The 15153-nt window shown below is 38.7% G+C and overlaps 1 protein-coding gene and 1 long non-coding RNA gene across 3 annotated transcripts in view; one reads left to right on the forward strand and one right to left on the reverse strand.

Annotated features, from left to right (window-relative positions):
- The window catches only part of LOC146462510 (protein patched homolog 1-like), a 37242-nt gene that overhangs the window by 13235 nt on the left and 8854 nt on the right, over positions 1-15153 (forward strand). For both annotated transcript variants that reach the window (XM_085085503.1, XM_085085504.1), the window contains exons 2-16: positions 1-193; positions 3485-3674; positions 4541-4610; positions 4997-5094; positions 6203-6320; positions 7993-8085; positions 8643-8764; positions 9131-9278; positions 9750-9881; positions 10259-10417; positions 10974-11060; positions 11295-11420; positions 12454-12572; positions 13224-14214; positions 14803-15039. In XM_085085503.1, coding sequence (XP_084941629.1) covers positions 1-193; positions 3485-3674; positions 4541-4610; positions 4997-5094; positions 6203-6320; positions 7993-8085; positions 8643-8764; positions 9131-9278; positions 9750-9881; positions 10259-10417; positions 10974-11060; positions 11295-11420; positions 12454-12572; positions 13224-14214; positions 14803-15039 — 2883 coding nt within the window. The remainder of the gene's footprint in view (positions 194-3484; positions 3675-4540; positions 4611-4996; positions 5095-6202; positions 6321-7992; positions 8086-8642; positions 8765-9130; positions 9279-9749; positions 9882-10258; positions 10418-10973; positions 11061-11294; positions 11421-12453; positions 12573-13223; positions 14215-14802; positions 15040-15153) is intronic.
- Positions 9111-10354, reverse strand: LOC146462511 (uncharacterized). The gene is made up of 3 exons (XR_014857107.1): positions 10241-10354; positions 9678-9759; positions 9111-9248 (listed from the first exon to the last, which is right to left on the reverse strand). It is a non-coding gene; the product is annotated as an uncharacterized LOC146462511 (long non-coding RNA).

The following is a 15153-nucleotide window of genomic DNA, read 5'->3' on the forward strand; positions in this document are numbered from 1 at the left end:
GGCCATGCCAGAGGTAATCGAAAAGCGTTGGTAGTGCGTTCCGCTCTTCAAACTGTCCTCAGAAAATTTGGACGCGTTGCACAACGACATTGTGTAAAAGTTATTTTGCTCGGCTTCATACCATTGATTATTTCCGCCTTTGGGTTGACCAGAGCAAAACTGGAAACGAATGCGGAGAATCTATGGATTGAAGGTAGGATTTTGTCTTTGTAGATGGAGCAACTAAGGTTAAACTGGGGGAAAAAATTGTTTTGCTTGTGTTGAGAAACTACTGGTTTGTGGGCTTTCAAATGAATGGCCGCACTCTTGGATTTCGCCCACAGATTCAAATGTTTAGCATGACCTTGCACTGTATAACAAAAGCACTGCTCAGCCGCGTCGATCAAACCACAGACTCAAGAGTACGTTGGAATCACATCGCACAGCATGAAATGCCAACAGTAGCAAAGGAAAGTACTGCTCAGTGGCTTTCATTTCATCCACAGACTCAAAAGATAGAACCACCTTGTACAGTATAATAAACAGCAACAAAGGAAAGTACTGCTCAGTAGCTTTCATTTCATCCGTAGACTCAAAAGATAGAACCACCTTGTACAGTATAATAAACAGCAACAAAGGAAAGTACTGCTCAGTGGCTTTCATTTCATCCACAGACTCAAAAGATAGAACCACCTTGTAAAGGATAATAAAGAGCATCACTGGAAAGTACTGCTCAGTAGCTTTCATTTCATCCACAGACTTAAAAGATAGAACCACCTTGTACAGTATAATAAACAGCAACAAAGGAAAGTACTGCTCAGTAGCTTTCATTTCATCCGTAGACTCAAAAGATAGAACCACCTTGTACAGTATAATAAACAGCAACAAAGGAAAGTACTGCTCAGTGGCTTTCATTTCATCCACAGACTCTAAAGTTAGAACCACATTGTACACTACAAACAATACAATAAACAGTTTATGTATTCATTGACTGGATGACTGTAAGGGTTCAAAATAATTCAGTCTTTCTTTTTAAATTTCTTGCTTTTGTACAGCCTTCCCTCAATAGTTCGGCTTATCACTAAGCCACAACTTCACAACATAGAGTTTTTGACATTTCATATTTTAAGGTTACAGATATGTGCCATTATAAAATCTTGGCTGACATCACTCTAATTATCAAATTATGCAATTAGAATATGAGATTATCTTCGGGTTGACATTTGGAGTTCTTTTGAATAAAAAAAAAGAGTAGCGTATACAATTGCAAAAGAAGTTGTATGGCTATTTATAGGAAGAGACTGAGAAGTCCCAAATGAAAGGACAGGAAATGATTGATCTTAAATTAAAGACTGACCTGAGTCAGGGCAAGGCTCAGAGCTGTTCTTAGTAAGCCAGTGTGCGACTGATAAGGCAGCAAAATCACTTTACACAAGCTTTTTACATCTCATAAAAGCCATGCTGTAATTAACTTATGAATGGGTTAATCAGCTTTTTGTTGTAGGTACAGTAGGCAATTTAAGATTGCTTTTCCATTTGTTAGAAATTGCCGGCCGGACCGGTCAGTTTGTAAACAGAATGTACCGATTAGAAGGATAGGTTTAATCCTAGTGTTTCAAATTTCTTCAAAATAGCATTTACACTGTTCTATTTTTTGGAGTGATTATGTTTCAAGATTTTGCAGCGCGACATCACCCCTTAAAAATGACGCATATTTCGGATTTACAGACTGGCGTGTCTGGCAAGGCAGTCCTGGCAAATACAAAGCACTCTAACTTCTAGGCAAAAAGTTGTTGACAGTTTCGTCTGTTCATTTAAACCATAGTCAGAAGTTAGTTTTGCTTTCATTTCCTGTTTGGGATTCTCATCTTGTTAAAGGTGATCGACAGAACATGTTCACCTATGTTGGGTTTTAACCCCAGCCGTGCTGGACTGTTAACATTTTTTTCATTTTTACGCACCCAAAATAAATCAATCTGAACAATTTGGGCTCCATGTTTAGCACAATGATGCAGTTTTATTTGCCGATGATGCCAAGTCTAGTAATAAACTTAAGTGCCAGCTTTTAAAGGAAGCTTGGCTCCCGAGTCTCTGAATTCATGATAAATAAGCTGTGGCCTAGGGCCAACTTCCAGCGGACCAGCATTTTCTGACTTCCGCTAGAAACAAATGTGAAAAACACTTCGAGGATTCGACAAACGGATTAGTTTACCCTTACAAGGACTGGTTCAGGGCAAGACTGTAAGAGGTGGTCGGAAACCTTTAATTTCAATTGCCTTTTACAATTATGCAAAGACAGGATAATGGAATTAAAGAGCTTATCACTTGCTAGCTTAGCACAGAGTGGTCTGAGGCAAGCTCTGGTTATAACCTGAAAGTGCCCAGATGTCATGTAAAAGCAATATAATTATTATAAAAGAAATCTTTAAGGAAACCTCGCCCAATGTGTCGGCAGAACTCTGCTCTGTGACTCCCAATTTTAAGCTTTTGTTTTAGTGCATTGTACTATTAATAGTGCTTCTTGTGAGAATTATACTCAAAGAAATGTTTGCCAAATCGTGTTGCATGTTTTTTTTTGACAGTTTAAGATCAGAAGTTGTGACCTCAAGCGTGCTCTGTCATTAGTTTGTAGAATCCTGTTGCACGGAGAAAAAAATCCCATTGTCAAAGTGACACATGATAACAAGATTTACACATCTTTTTTGTTTTAGGAGACCTTGTCAAACCCATGAAAGGAAATTAGGTTTTGGAAATGTGATCTTATATACTTGTCATAAAATGTCTTGAACATTTCCTTATTCATCCAAGAATTATTTAATGGTTCGAGAAGGTTTAACAAACACTGCAAAGAGTATTTCATCCAATTTTCAAACACCCCTACCCAGGGGGAGTGTCACTTTTTTTCTGGGTATCCTGTGATGGACTAAAATCCCATTTAGGGAGAGTAGTAACACTCCACTTAATGCTGGGTATCCTGTTATGGACCAGCATCCCATCCATAGGGGAGGGGGAGGGGAGTAGTAATACTCCTTGTCACTTCATGCTGTGATGGACTAGCATCCCATCCAGGAGAGAGTAGAAATACTTCTATCACCTTATGCTGGGTATCCTGTGATGGACTTTCATTCCATCCGGGGAGAAAAAGTAATACTTTTAGTCACTCCATTCTAGGTGTCCTGTGATGGACTAGCATCCTATATACTGTAGGGTGGAGTATAGCCTGCGAGAGCATCCGGTTTTTTCGGCTCAAGTTTCTAGTTTCAGTCCCGCTGAGAAAAACGGAGGGAGAGAGGCTAGGTGGAGTAGTGATAATCCTATTCATGGTCATACTGGGTGTCCTGTGATGGAGTAGCTAGGGGGACTACTAGTTAGTCGTAAAACAAGGTGCTTTATGCCAAAACCACATGAAACTCCAATCTTGCAGGCTAGCTATGGCCTGAATGCAACTTTCACATTACGAGCGCTGTCATTACGAGCGCTGTCATTGCCTGTGCTTCATTTGTAGTTGGAGGCCGCCTAGAAAAGGAGCTCGAATACACCAAGAAGTCTCTTGGAGAGGGTTATGGTGGAACAAATGAACTCCTTATACAGACTCCAAACATGGAAGGAACAAACATTCTTTCTGTAAAAGCCATGAAGCAGCACTTGGAAGCCGTCATGAGAACCACAAATGTTTCTGTGGAGTTATTTGAGCAGTAAGTTTATTATTAATTTTATTTTGTTTCATTCAGTAGTAGAGAATGGTGTCTCCTAGTTAGGAAGTATTTTGTGTAGTTTATGATGATGCAGGAAAAAGCAGATGTTAGCTAGGGCGGCTTGAATCCAAAAAGAAAGAAAAACTTGGCTCAAAACTTTAAATGATAGAATCTTGAACTGGGATTGAATCGTTTGAGAGGAAGGGAATTGAAAGTACATGTATACGTTGGAGAAACTGTGGAAAAATTGCAGCACACTGTTTTGTGATTAAAAGGAGTGCAACAGTTCAGGAGCTGCAGAAAAGTGGAGGGGAACTGGGATTGAGGGGTACGTGAGGCATTGATAAATGTGTAGAAGTGGGTGAAATAGGAACAAAGTTTGTTCCTGGTTAACTGCAATAGCGCATAACATTTAAAAACAGAAAGGAGGGTAAACATGTGTGAGCCACCAAAAAAGGTGTTGGGAATAGGCCATTTCAGAGTTGCTTTGAGCAACATTGTGAAAGCAATGCTTTGTGCATACATGCAGTTTTTATTATGATAATTAGTTTTAATTCTTGTGCAAACAAAACTAACTTTCTCATGAAAAGCTTTACACTCAGCCTTGCTTTCATAATGGGATTGAAAGTGTCTCGGAAATGGCCCCTTGGGAGGGAACTGTATGAGGCATATGATTGAAGGTTAAAGGGAAATTTGTCCCCCCCCCCCCCCCCCCCCCTTCCTCTTACCCCTGTGATGCCAGCAGTATAGGATGCCTGTGACCAGAGAGAGACCTTAAATCTTTTTACCTATTAACACATGTGCCTGTCGTAATCATTAATTCTCTTTTGCTGAATAAATTATTATTACTGTCTTGTGCATTGCAGAACCTGGGCACTAAAGGACATATGCTATACTTTAAGCCTACCTCCGTTGAATCAACCGTTTTTGGATAAGGTAAGTACTTTGACTTGAAGCTTTCTGGATATAGAGAACTGTTAGACTAGTGTTTCTTTGCATTTATTTTAAATGCTGTCTTTCCCCTTCCAACTCCAATAAACAAGCTTGATTTGAAGCCAGTTAATCGAACTTGCCTGAGATGGGTCAATCACCAAGGATGTGTATATAAACACCTCTCTATTATGGACAGTTTACTTGGTCTCCGAGAGTCTGACCAAAACCCATATAAAGCCTACTTCTCTAAAATGGACACCTCTATAATGTAGACACTTGCTCCTGTCCCCTTGGTGTCCGTAATAAAGCTGTTCATCTTTAAATGTTAATTTTTAGCATTAATTGCCAGAAGGTAAATCTTTGCTAAATGTTTTCATAATTTTCTGTAGGCTCTCTCTCAGCTTTTGCCATGCATTATCATAACGCCATTGGACTGCTTTTGGGAAGGGGCCAAACCATTGGGACCAAAGACTAAAGTCAGATTTTAGTAAGTAACAGACACTGTAATCTACAAGTTACTTGGTTACAGTCATGCTTTGTGTGAGTGGATGCCACAGGTGGGATCATATTCTAGTGCTGGGGGGTAGTGTGGGGGTGGGGCATATTCACAATCAAGTTTCATAGGAGAGGGGGAAGGGTTCCTGGAGGTTAAAGCCCTTATCTTTTCACATACCTTGGCTTAGAAATGGATAATATGAAATACACAAATTATATATTTATTTATTTATTTAGTTTATTTGCCACACACAAGTTACAATGATTAATAAAATACAATAATTACAGTGATTACAATGGTTGCAAATGATTATAAAGTTATGGTGAATAAAGTGCAAGAGATAAAAAAAGAAGTGGTGAGGGAACCTAATTATAGCTGCAGATAGAAGGATTAATAATAGTAAGCGTAGGTTTTTGATTTTGATTTATTTGTATATTTGCTTTTTAGAGGGTCACAACTTTGTCTGTAATTCAATTCAATTCAATTCAATTTTATTCACACTTATTAGAACGAAATACAATGTATTTTTTTGTCAGTAATTTTAGTTACTGTTACCCTCACTAAATAAAGCTTGCCTAGAAGGAAAAAAAAATGAATGAGTGAATGACCATCACAGGTCTGCACACAACTTAAGTAGTTGTTAAAAGAAACCCTGAAAAAAAATTTTCGGTTTGAATGGGATTCGAACCGATGACCTGAGCAATATTGATCTGAAGTGCTCTGAATACCAGCTGATTGATCAAGGCAACTGGGAGCTGATCATTTTTGAATTTGTAATACACCTGATGAGGTGAAGCGATGGAAGTGTTGTGAAAAAGACATTATGGGAGCTGCAGCTGAAAGAATAAATAAGTGAATGACAATTGCAGTCATCTGTGCAAATTAAGTAGTTGTGAAAAGAAAGCCTGAAAGTAATTCAGGCTTGAACAGGATTCAGATGCATGACCTCTACAATACCATCTCCAGAATCCCAATCTATACCCTTCTCTCAGCAATCCCTCGAATAATTTATTTATTTATTTACACTGTAAGTTTGTATTTTACCCAAGTCTGGAGTCTATATTTGGCTTTTAACATAGAGATAAAATGGTTTCTTTAGCAGCAACAGTGGAAGCTTGAAATGGAAAAGCCTCAATCCCGAGCAGATGGTTAATTTCATGAAACCCATCCTTGCTCCACTTAATCTGTTTGAGAAAACAATGGGGCTTTTAAAAGAGGTATGTCTTGGGTGAAACACTAGTTTTGACCAATGATCAATTTGACACATTTTGTTAGTCCTACATGTAGATAGAGACTTTGATCTGAAGCGATCAATTTGTTTTTCTCTGACTCCTCATTTCATCAATACATTATTTAATTTAATGCTTATTAATTCAACGTATCATTTTTTATTTGTTACTTTTCATTAAATGTATTTCTTTCTTTGCAACCTGTCTCGATTAGTAAGTTGGCCAGTTATGGGTATTAACAACTTATGTAAAGGTTAAGAAAAATAATAAAGTTAATCTTGAACTTTTATTTGTCAATAATATTTTTAAGGTTGAAAAGAAATTTTAATAACAGTACAGTCAACTCTCTCGTAAGCGACCACCCTTAGGGCACGACAAGGTGGTCGCTTACGGCAAAGATCAACAAAATAAGCCCAATACTTGATTGATTTATTACTTAAAATATTACCTTAGCAGCTAAAATTAGACAATTAGAGACTAATTTACTTGATTTTTTCACATCTATTCATTCTTCTGATGAAACTTTGTATAACATTTTTGAACAGATCACTGTAACAATTTCCGTTTACTTACAGATCTAATTAGAACCATCTTCTCTGTCTGTAAACAGTCATTATCTGTCAGCAGTCCGGGGTAGCGTCATTAAAAATTGAACTTTTGTCCCTTCTGGGTAATGATTTTACTAACGATCATATGTGATTATGTTGGGTGGTCGCTTACCAGAAACCGAAAACAAAAGAATATGTGTAATATCTGGCCTAAAAAGTGGTGGCGGTCCCTTAGGAAATTTGAGTGGTGGTCACTTACAAGAGAGCTCTTAAAACAGTATTTATCTGAGAAACAAAATGGTTGTTTGAGATTAAGTGGTTGCTTACGGGAGGTGGTTGCTTACGAGAAGTGGTCGCTATGAGAGAGTTGACTGTATAATTTCCTGGTCACAGACCAGAAGTTCATGAGCATGTTCAGCCCACAGGGTAACAAGCGGCTTAGAAAAGTAACTGGATAAATTATATAGTTAACCCTTTAGCCCCCAAGAGTGCCAATTGGCACATAATTCCATAACTCTTTTAATATTTGACAGATTTCTATGAATTTTTGACACAGAGATGATCTTGTGAAGATCTACTCATTAAAAGGATAAAATCTAAACCCCCTCCCATATGTGATATGTTGACCACCCCCATAACTTTTCAACTTTTTTCCCCTAGAAGTTGTGGGTCTTAGTACATCTCTCACATTAATGAACGTGTTGAGAACTGCAATATGAGCTATAGTTTAGAGGTATACCTAATATACACAAGGATTGGGACGTTTTTGAACTTTAAAATTTTTACGTTTTAAGGCCATTTATCTCAAAGCCATAACTTTTCTCATTCATAATTATATCAGTTATAAACTACATTCATGAGTAGCTTGAAAATGGTATATCATACATGCACATTGAGTCTGTAGTCTTGGATCTGGAGAAAATGTCGTTTTGCCTTGGGGGTTAAAGGGTTAATTTTTGCTTGAATGCTAATTAACACTCTAGGATATCATATTTGGACTTCATAAGAGTTAGAGTATGTTGTACATGTACTGCATTTAACAAACAGTACTAATTTTCCTTTGAATGGTCATGGCCTATTGATCACCATGCACTGTTTTTGTGATTTTCCAGGCTGGAATCAGCAGTGGTTACATGAAAAAGCCATGCTTGGACCCTTATGATCCTGAATGCCCGAAAGATGCACCAAACTTTAAAACAAAGAAGGTATGAAACTGTTCAGCTCCTCCCTTGCTGTAGTGAATCAATCATTTTGACAAGATTCTGTTCAGTATTTACAAACTTTACATGGACACGTGTAAGCTGTTTAAATTTGAACTGTAGACGGGCATTTCTACTGCTGTTTAAGGAGCTGCATTAAACTTTTACTGGCATTTTGATTGATTGATTGATTGATAAATACAAACTACATAATTAACGGGGTATCGAGTCAAGCAGTTGCTGTCGAAGATTTACCACAAAGATTATCAACTGGCCTGCTTCTATTAATAGAATTTCTAGAGGCACAACTTTCAACAAGTATACAGCAAATGACTGTGTGATTTATATGGGCGACCTGCACTGGTTGCAACATATTACATGGTTGGTTGAGAGCTACATGTAGGACAAAAAAACAGGCAACAGAATAATGCTCCCAACCCTAACAAACAATGCAGCTGGAGGTTATCAGGGTCCAGTAAAAACAAAGCTTTTGAAGGGTGCAGGTCTGAATGTATACTATCAATATTCATTTCACTTTTAATATACTTTTTTTTTTTTGGCAGAAACCAGATATAGGTGTTGAACTAACTGGTGGCTGTCAAGGATTTGCTACAAAGTTTATGGACTGGCCTGAAGAGCTTCTTGTTGGGGGTGTTAAAAAGAACTCAAGTAATATTATTAGAAGGTGTGCATTATGATCATAGCGTAAAAGCTCTATTAAGCCCCTGGGGGCTTATTTCATTTCAGGCATCATTAATGGAGGCGGAGGGGGGGGGGGGGGGCTTATTTCATATCTTAAAACAACATTTTCAGCTTAAAATAGATTTTGTACACAACTCAAATAACTGCAGTCTGTGAAACTTTAAATGGCACAGGTTATTTAACAGGAATGTTTGCAACTGTAAACATAATTCAATCTGCATGATAATTAAACATGTAAATGCTTAATTCAGTTTTCACCTTAAAAACAAACCCATCAAGGACATCTTTATGTTCCATCTTTTTTTTTGTTTATTTGCTGTTATGTTTACTTTTCGTACGTCGTTTGTAGCGCTGAGGCTTACCAGAGTATTGTCTTGTTGATGGGAACTCAGCAGCTCTATACCCGCTGGCATGGGTCAGCAAAAGTCAACCATTTGGAGTGGACCGAAAATGCAGCTTCTCAAGTTCTAGAGGAATGGAAACGTGAATTTACAAAGGTAGCAGCACAATGTCTTGTATTGGCTCTGTTTGATCAAAGTTCCACATAAATATTTTTTACACAAAAAAATAGAGTCATGTCACAAATACTTAAGCTTGTGAAAAACTGGGATTTGATGAGATATGCAGAAAGAGTGTGTTATTAAATACCTTCTAGCCAAAAATCAGCTTCTTACTACCATTGGGGATGGGAAATTGGCTCTTTTATGCTCTGCCCCCACTCCTTACAAATCCTTCAAACAGTTTAGAACTTGAGTCAATATCAGCGAGAATTTGTATTGATTAACTGGAGCATAAAATAACTACTCAAGTCAATATTAAGTAACTACTTTTGCATGCAAGATTTAGCTGGCAGACTTGTGTCAAACAGGTTCAAAACTACACAAAGCTGTGCATACCTCACTGATGTTGTTACAAGCTGTAGATGTTGTTAATAAGCTGTAGCTTCATGTCATTCCCTTTTATTGCAGACAATCAACTCTGTTGATCAAAGCAAGGAGGATTCAACAGTGTTGGCATTCTCCTCCACATCATTCAATGATCTGTTGAAAGACTTCTCCCAGACAAGCTACACTAAAGTAGCCATTGGCTATGCCCTCATGGTAAGAAAGAGACGCATGGTTGCCTACTGTAAGCTTAAGGGTGGTGCCTACTAATACAGAAGTATTTTTGTGCAGTTTATGACTATGCGGGAAAAGCAGATGTTAGCAAGGGCTATTGGAGTCCAACAAGAAAATGGGGGGTAACTGTTGTAATGTTTTTTTTTTTTTTTTTTTTTCCCGCAGAGAAGTGGGGAAGGGTGGTTGAGTTTGGGGGGTGGGGGTGTGTTTTGTTCTTCAGAGGTGTTCATTTGAGGAGTGAGGGGAGGGGTATGAATATGGTTACTGACATTGACCATTTAGGCTTCTGACTGCCTCTATAAACCAGAGACATCAACAAGCATTCATGTTTTATTTATGACCTGTTGGTTTCACTGCAGCTGTTCTATGCATGCGTGACTCTCAAACATTGGAATGATGCTGTGGAGTCCCATGGTGCACTGGGGTTTGCAGGGGTTCTTTTGGTCACTGTTGCTGTCACGTCAGGCCTGGGATTTTGTTCATTTATTGGGATAAAATTCAATGCTGCATCTACTCAGGTATATCTTGAGAATATTTTTTAAAATATCAATAAACCTTGTTGTCATCTATAAAATGACATCTCAATCAACGTAGTCATGACAGAAATGATGGATCAGGGAAATTACACTGCAAAGTGCTAACAATGAATTTTTTATTGAGCATTAACCCTAGTAAGGATATGGGAGATCACATGGGGGAAACGAAAAAACTCTGATGTCAGAGGGAATCGAACCTACAGCCTCTGGATTTGATTGTCTGTTGCTCTATCAACTGAGCTAAAAGGCCAGACCATAGCAACAAGTGGGTGATAAGGGTGGTAATTGCATACTTCTATCAGAAGAAAATTCCAAATCTCATTTTGCACAGTATGGTTTCACTCAAAAGTATGCTACCAGTGTCATCTTACTTCTTTCTCAATCGATTTTTTTGTCTTGGAATACTCTTCTATCACCAAAGCTTAATGCCGTCCCTCTAGAAGTATCACGTGAAAACTTAGTTGTGTAAGAGAAGAGTAAGTGGGGTGTTTACCTTCATTGTCAAGTCTTAATGCCTTTGACATCCTGTTGTTTGCAGATCTTGCCATTTCTTGCGCTGGGTTTAGGCGTGGATGACATGTTTCTGTTAGCCCACACTTACTCCTCTACAAAAGACAAGACCAAAGTAAGTTTTGAGATAGTAATACATGTATAGAGCCACACTTTGTTGATTGACTTGTGCAGGCCCGACCTCACATATGTTACAAAATGTACCTGGGCTGCTCAGTCTGTTTGGGTTAACTGGTTTAATCCCTATTGTCAGCCTTCATATTCTCCTGACACAAACCAATATGTTGCTTATGATACCAGTTGGGAGATTTTACCTAAAGCCAATGGCGACACTATTGTTTAATTCCAGGAGCCAGTGGCATTCTGCCTTGCCAGCACTGGAGTCAGCGTTTTCCTGACATCTTTCAATAACATGTTTGCATTCTTCATGGCGGCATTGATACCCATCCCAGCTCTGAGGTCATTTTCGTTACAGGTTTGTGTGGACAGGACAGTTTTATTTTAATATTTTGCAGTTTATTTTATAGCCAATCCATCTTGCAAACCCTTGTGGTCATGATCAAGTGTTCACATAATAGCGTTGTCAACACAGCATTAGTTTTGACAAAAGAAAATGCTCAAACCAATGGTGATTTCTTTAAAAGCAATGGATTTTCAACATGATATATCTGCTAGATGTTTTTACATTATTTATGGGAGGAAATTCCCAAAACAAGGATGAGTTTTTCAAAATAATAGGAATTTTCAGAAATTTTTTTTCCACCATAGCTGGTAACATTTACATGAATATGCAGACAGTAAAAATAATCGGTTACCGGTTCCTAACAAGAACCCTGTAAGAGTGAAAATTTGTTTAATTAGTGTATGTCATTTGTGTGTCAGCATCAGACAATAAGCAAAATAATGTGGTAATGGATTACCCAAGAAGATTGAAGTTTACCAGGGACAAAGAAAAGATATTTGACCTTGTTGGAATTTGAACTCATGACCTCCAGTTCAGATGACTGTTGATTATCATAGAGTGACAATGATGAGTTTCAGTTCAGCAGGCCCTGGTTGTTCAAATGCCAATTTACGTTTATCCACGATTAACAGTTGACCAAGGCTTTCATCTTGCCAGCTCATTAAAAATGGTTTTAAAAGCTGATTTTAAGCTAAAGGTAAAGAAAAGTCCAAGTCAAAACTGAGGGCAAAAATCTTTTGAAGGACATCTGTTGATTAGTAATTAAACTTGAATTAAAGTTCATGTTAACCCAGGATTAGCTTAATCGCGCTTTGAACAACTCGGCCCAGGTTAACAAGAAATTGCTCGTTAATCTTGGAACTGTGAACCATTAGATAAGAGTTTGCTTATTTGTCATTTTTTAAACCGACGAAGGCCGAAGATTTTTGGCCGAAACGTCTTGTTAAAGTTTTTATAAACGTTTGGTTTTTAATGTTTTACAAGTCAGTGTCACACACATTTTAGATTACATTAATCTTGGATGTTTTTTCTTTGATTCTTGTAGGCTGCCATTGTGGTGGTGTTCAACTTTGTTGCTGTGATTGTGATTTTCCCGGCGATGATAGCGATTGATAAGAACAGGAGAAGCAGTGGCTGTTATGATCTGTTTTGCTGCTTTGAAAGGTACATGTATGATTTTTGTACTCAGAACATTCACTGGGTAAATTGCAAGAAAATCTGGAGCAGAGTGGTTGAAGACAAGACAATACTTTGTGTGACTCTCTTTGCCTTACTTCTTGGTAAACCTTATAGTGTTCTGGTCAAAATGGCAGACAAGAATGTTTGATCGTTATTTTAGTTAGGGCGTAGTGTTTCAGAAGCATGTTTTGCATGTACATGTTGGGCTTGAAATTCATTTTCACCCCCAAAGAGGTACCAGGCTTAATAATTGGGTATTCCATTAAGGGGATCACATACAGTGAAACCTCCATTTAATAAACCTCTATTTCCTCAGTATAATTAACAATATTCTCCAGCACAGCCTTTTAAAATGTATGGGACAGAACCTCGATATAACAAACCAATTTTCCTTGTCCCTCGGCACTTTAATTTGTTAAACCGAGGTTCCACTGTACTGTAACTCAGAATGTTGTCATTTCCCAAAGTTACCAAAATCTGCAAATGTTAACCCTAAAATGAATGGTAAGTCCCCATAGTCCAGTGGTTCAAGGATGTCTGTTGTATGTGGCTTGGCTTATTATTTTTTTATCTTTGTGACAGCCAATTGTGTACTGTTTAAACCACTAACAAGCTTTTTTCTTTTATCCGCCTCAGAACCGACCCACAGAGAATTTCAATAACGCCAAGCACGTCAGGGGACAGCAGTCTTGTTCTGCATCGGTACCATAATTCCTCCAACTCCTTGTCCGACAACTCGGCCATCATACAGGGGCTTAGTGGCACCGTCATTCTTCCTGGTAGTGTCCAGGCAACAGCGTCGCAGACAATACACTTACCAAGCGTTGTGAAGGTCCAAGCCTCTGCATTAGCAGAGCTGGGAAGTCCACCGGTATCACAGCGCCAGCATAAAAGAGGTACAGGAAGAAGGCCCAGACAGATGCCTGAATCAGATGACATTGAAATGTCAGCCATGGGAAATGTTCGTAGTAGTAATGGTGTTGCCTCCAAAGCCAGGGCTGAAGCTTCAGCAAATGTTGTACAGGTTCAACTAGCTGGATCAGTGGCCAGGGAACTGAAAAACAGCAGAGATTCAAACGTGCGACCTTCTCTGCAAGCGTATAACAGACCAATGAAGATTCACCCAGAGAGAAGTGTGGGCGATAGTTGTACTTGCTCAGAAGCTGCACCTGAGCAAAGAACCAGAAGGCACCCTACAAAGAGTTGTTCAAGAGATAGTGTGATCAATGAGAACGCCAAGTATGCGACCAAAGATAGCATCATCAATGAAAATGCTGTGCTCTTCACCAGAAGAGGAGAAAGCAAGTCACGGACTCCTACACAGACCAGCGTGCCAACTAACGTTCAAATTCAAGTGTCAGCGAATGCCATGTCAAATGGAGAAACCACTGTGGCTATGGCAGAGTGTTCTTCAACACAAGAATCCGTGAGAGCACCCAGCTCACACTCAAGATCATCACCAGGAATTGAGTCCATGGGAAGGGCTTCTACTTCTCAAAGTTTGCAGGATCAAGACACCAAGGCAAGCAGTCGGTGGCGTACAGTGAGAAGGAAGCTAAGTAATCTCTCATTGTCGTGCTTCGCAAGAGATCACTATGGTCCTTGGCTGCAGCTGATGCCAGTGAAGGTACTGTGCATTGTTGAAATTGAGGACATGTCCTTTAGCTTTACCCAAAATTCTCTTTATAAAGTGTTTTCATGGCGTCCATGCTGGAGCAGCTAAACAATAAAACGTTTTTTAATTTCTTTCCCAAAGGAAAATCATTCTATTGTTTCGCTCCTCCAATAAGGCTGCTATGAACACACTCTACAGGGTTTGTACAGAGTAGGAAATTCTTGAAAAAGTATGGAAAATCTGAAAACTAGTTTTTCAGACCTGGAAAAGGCATGGAAAATAGAGGCAAAGTCTGGAAACACAAGTCTGTTCGTAGCTGCGTCAAGTGCTTAATTGCTAAGTGAAATCTTTGTCAGCTACACTTAGTCAAATTTCATTTAAATTTCATCTTAGCCAATAAAGGATCAATTAATTCTGCTACATGCATAGGAGTGTGATTTGAGTCACAACCTTGAGTCTGGAAAAATAAAATAATGGTTTGCCATAGGATTGTTGCCATAGAATAGAATTCATTGCTCAAGACTTTTGAGCATCCTTGTTAAAAGAACACTGATGACTGCATAAATCATGAAGCTTTTTAAAATTTCTTTTTCTCCTTAGATCTCTGTCCTGTTTATTTTTGCCTGTCTGTTTGCGGCTGGCGTATATGGCTGTATGAAAGTAGAGGAAGGCTTGGACCTTACTGATGTGGTCCCACGAGAAAGTCCAGAGCACAAGTTTGTTGAAGCCCAGTTCAAGTATTTCTCATTTTACCAAATAGCTGGTGTCACCATGGAAGGCTATGATTATCCCAATGGCCAGGAACTCTTGTACAAGTTTCATGCAGCTTTTAGAAGGGTAAAGAACTTAATTATACTCTCAGAATACACTTTAGTAGCTCTATAGAGTCATGCCTGAAGATGAAGTCTGTTGTCATTGGGTTCAGGGGTCAGACTGACATGATAGAAACAT

Source organism: Pavona decussata, unplaced genomic scaffold (assembly GCF_977016875.1).
Source record: "Pavona decussata unplaced genomic scaffold, jaPavDecu1.1 SCAFFOLD_186, whole genome shotgun sequence".
Classification (NCBI taxonomy): Eukaryota; Metazoa; Cnidaria; class Anthozoa; order Scleractinia; family Agariciidae; genus Pavona; species Pavona decussata.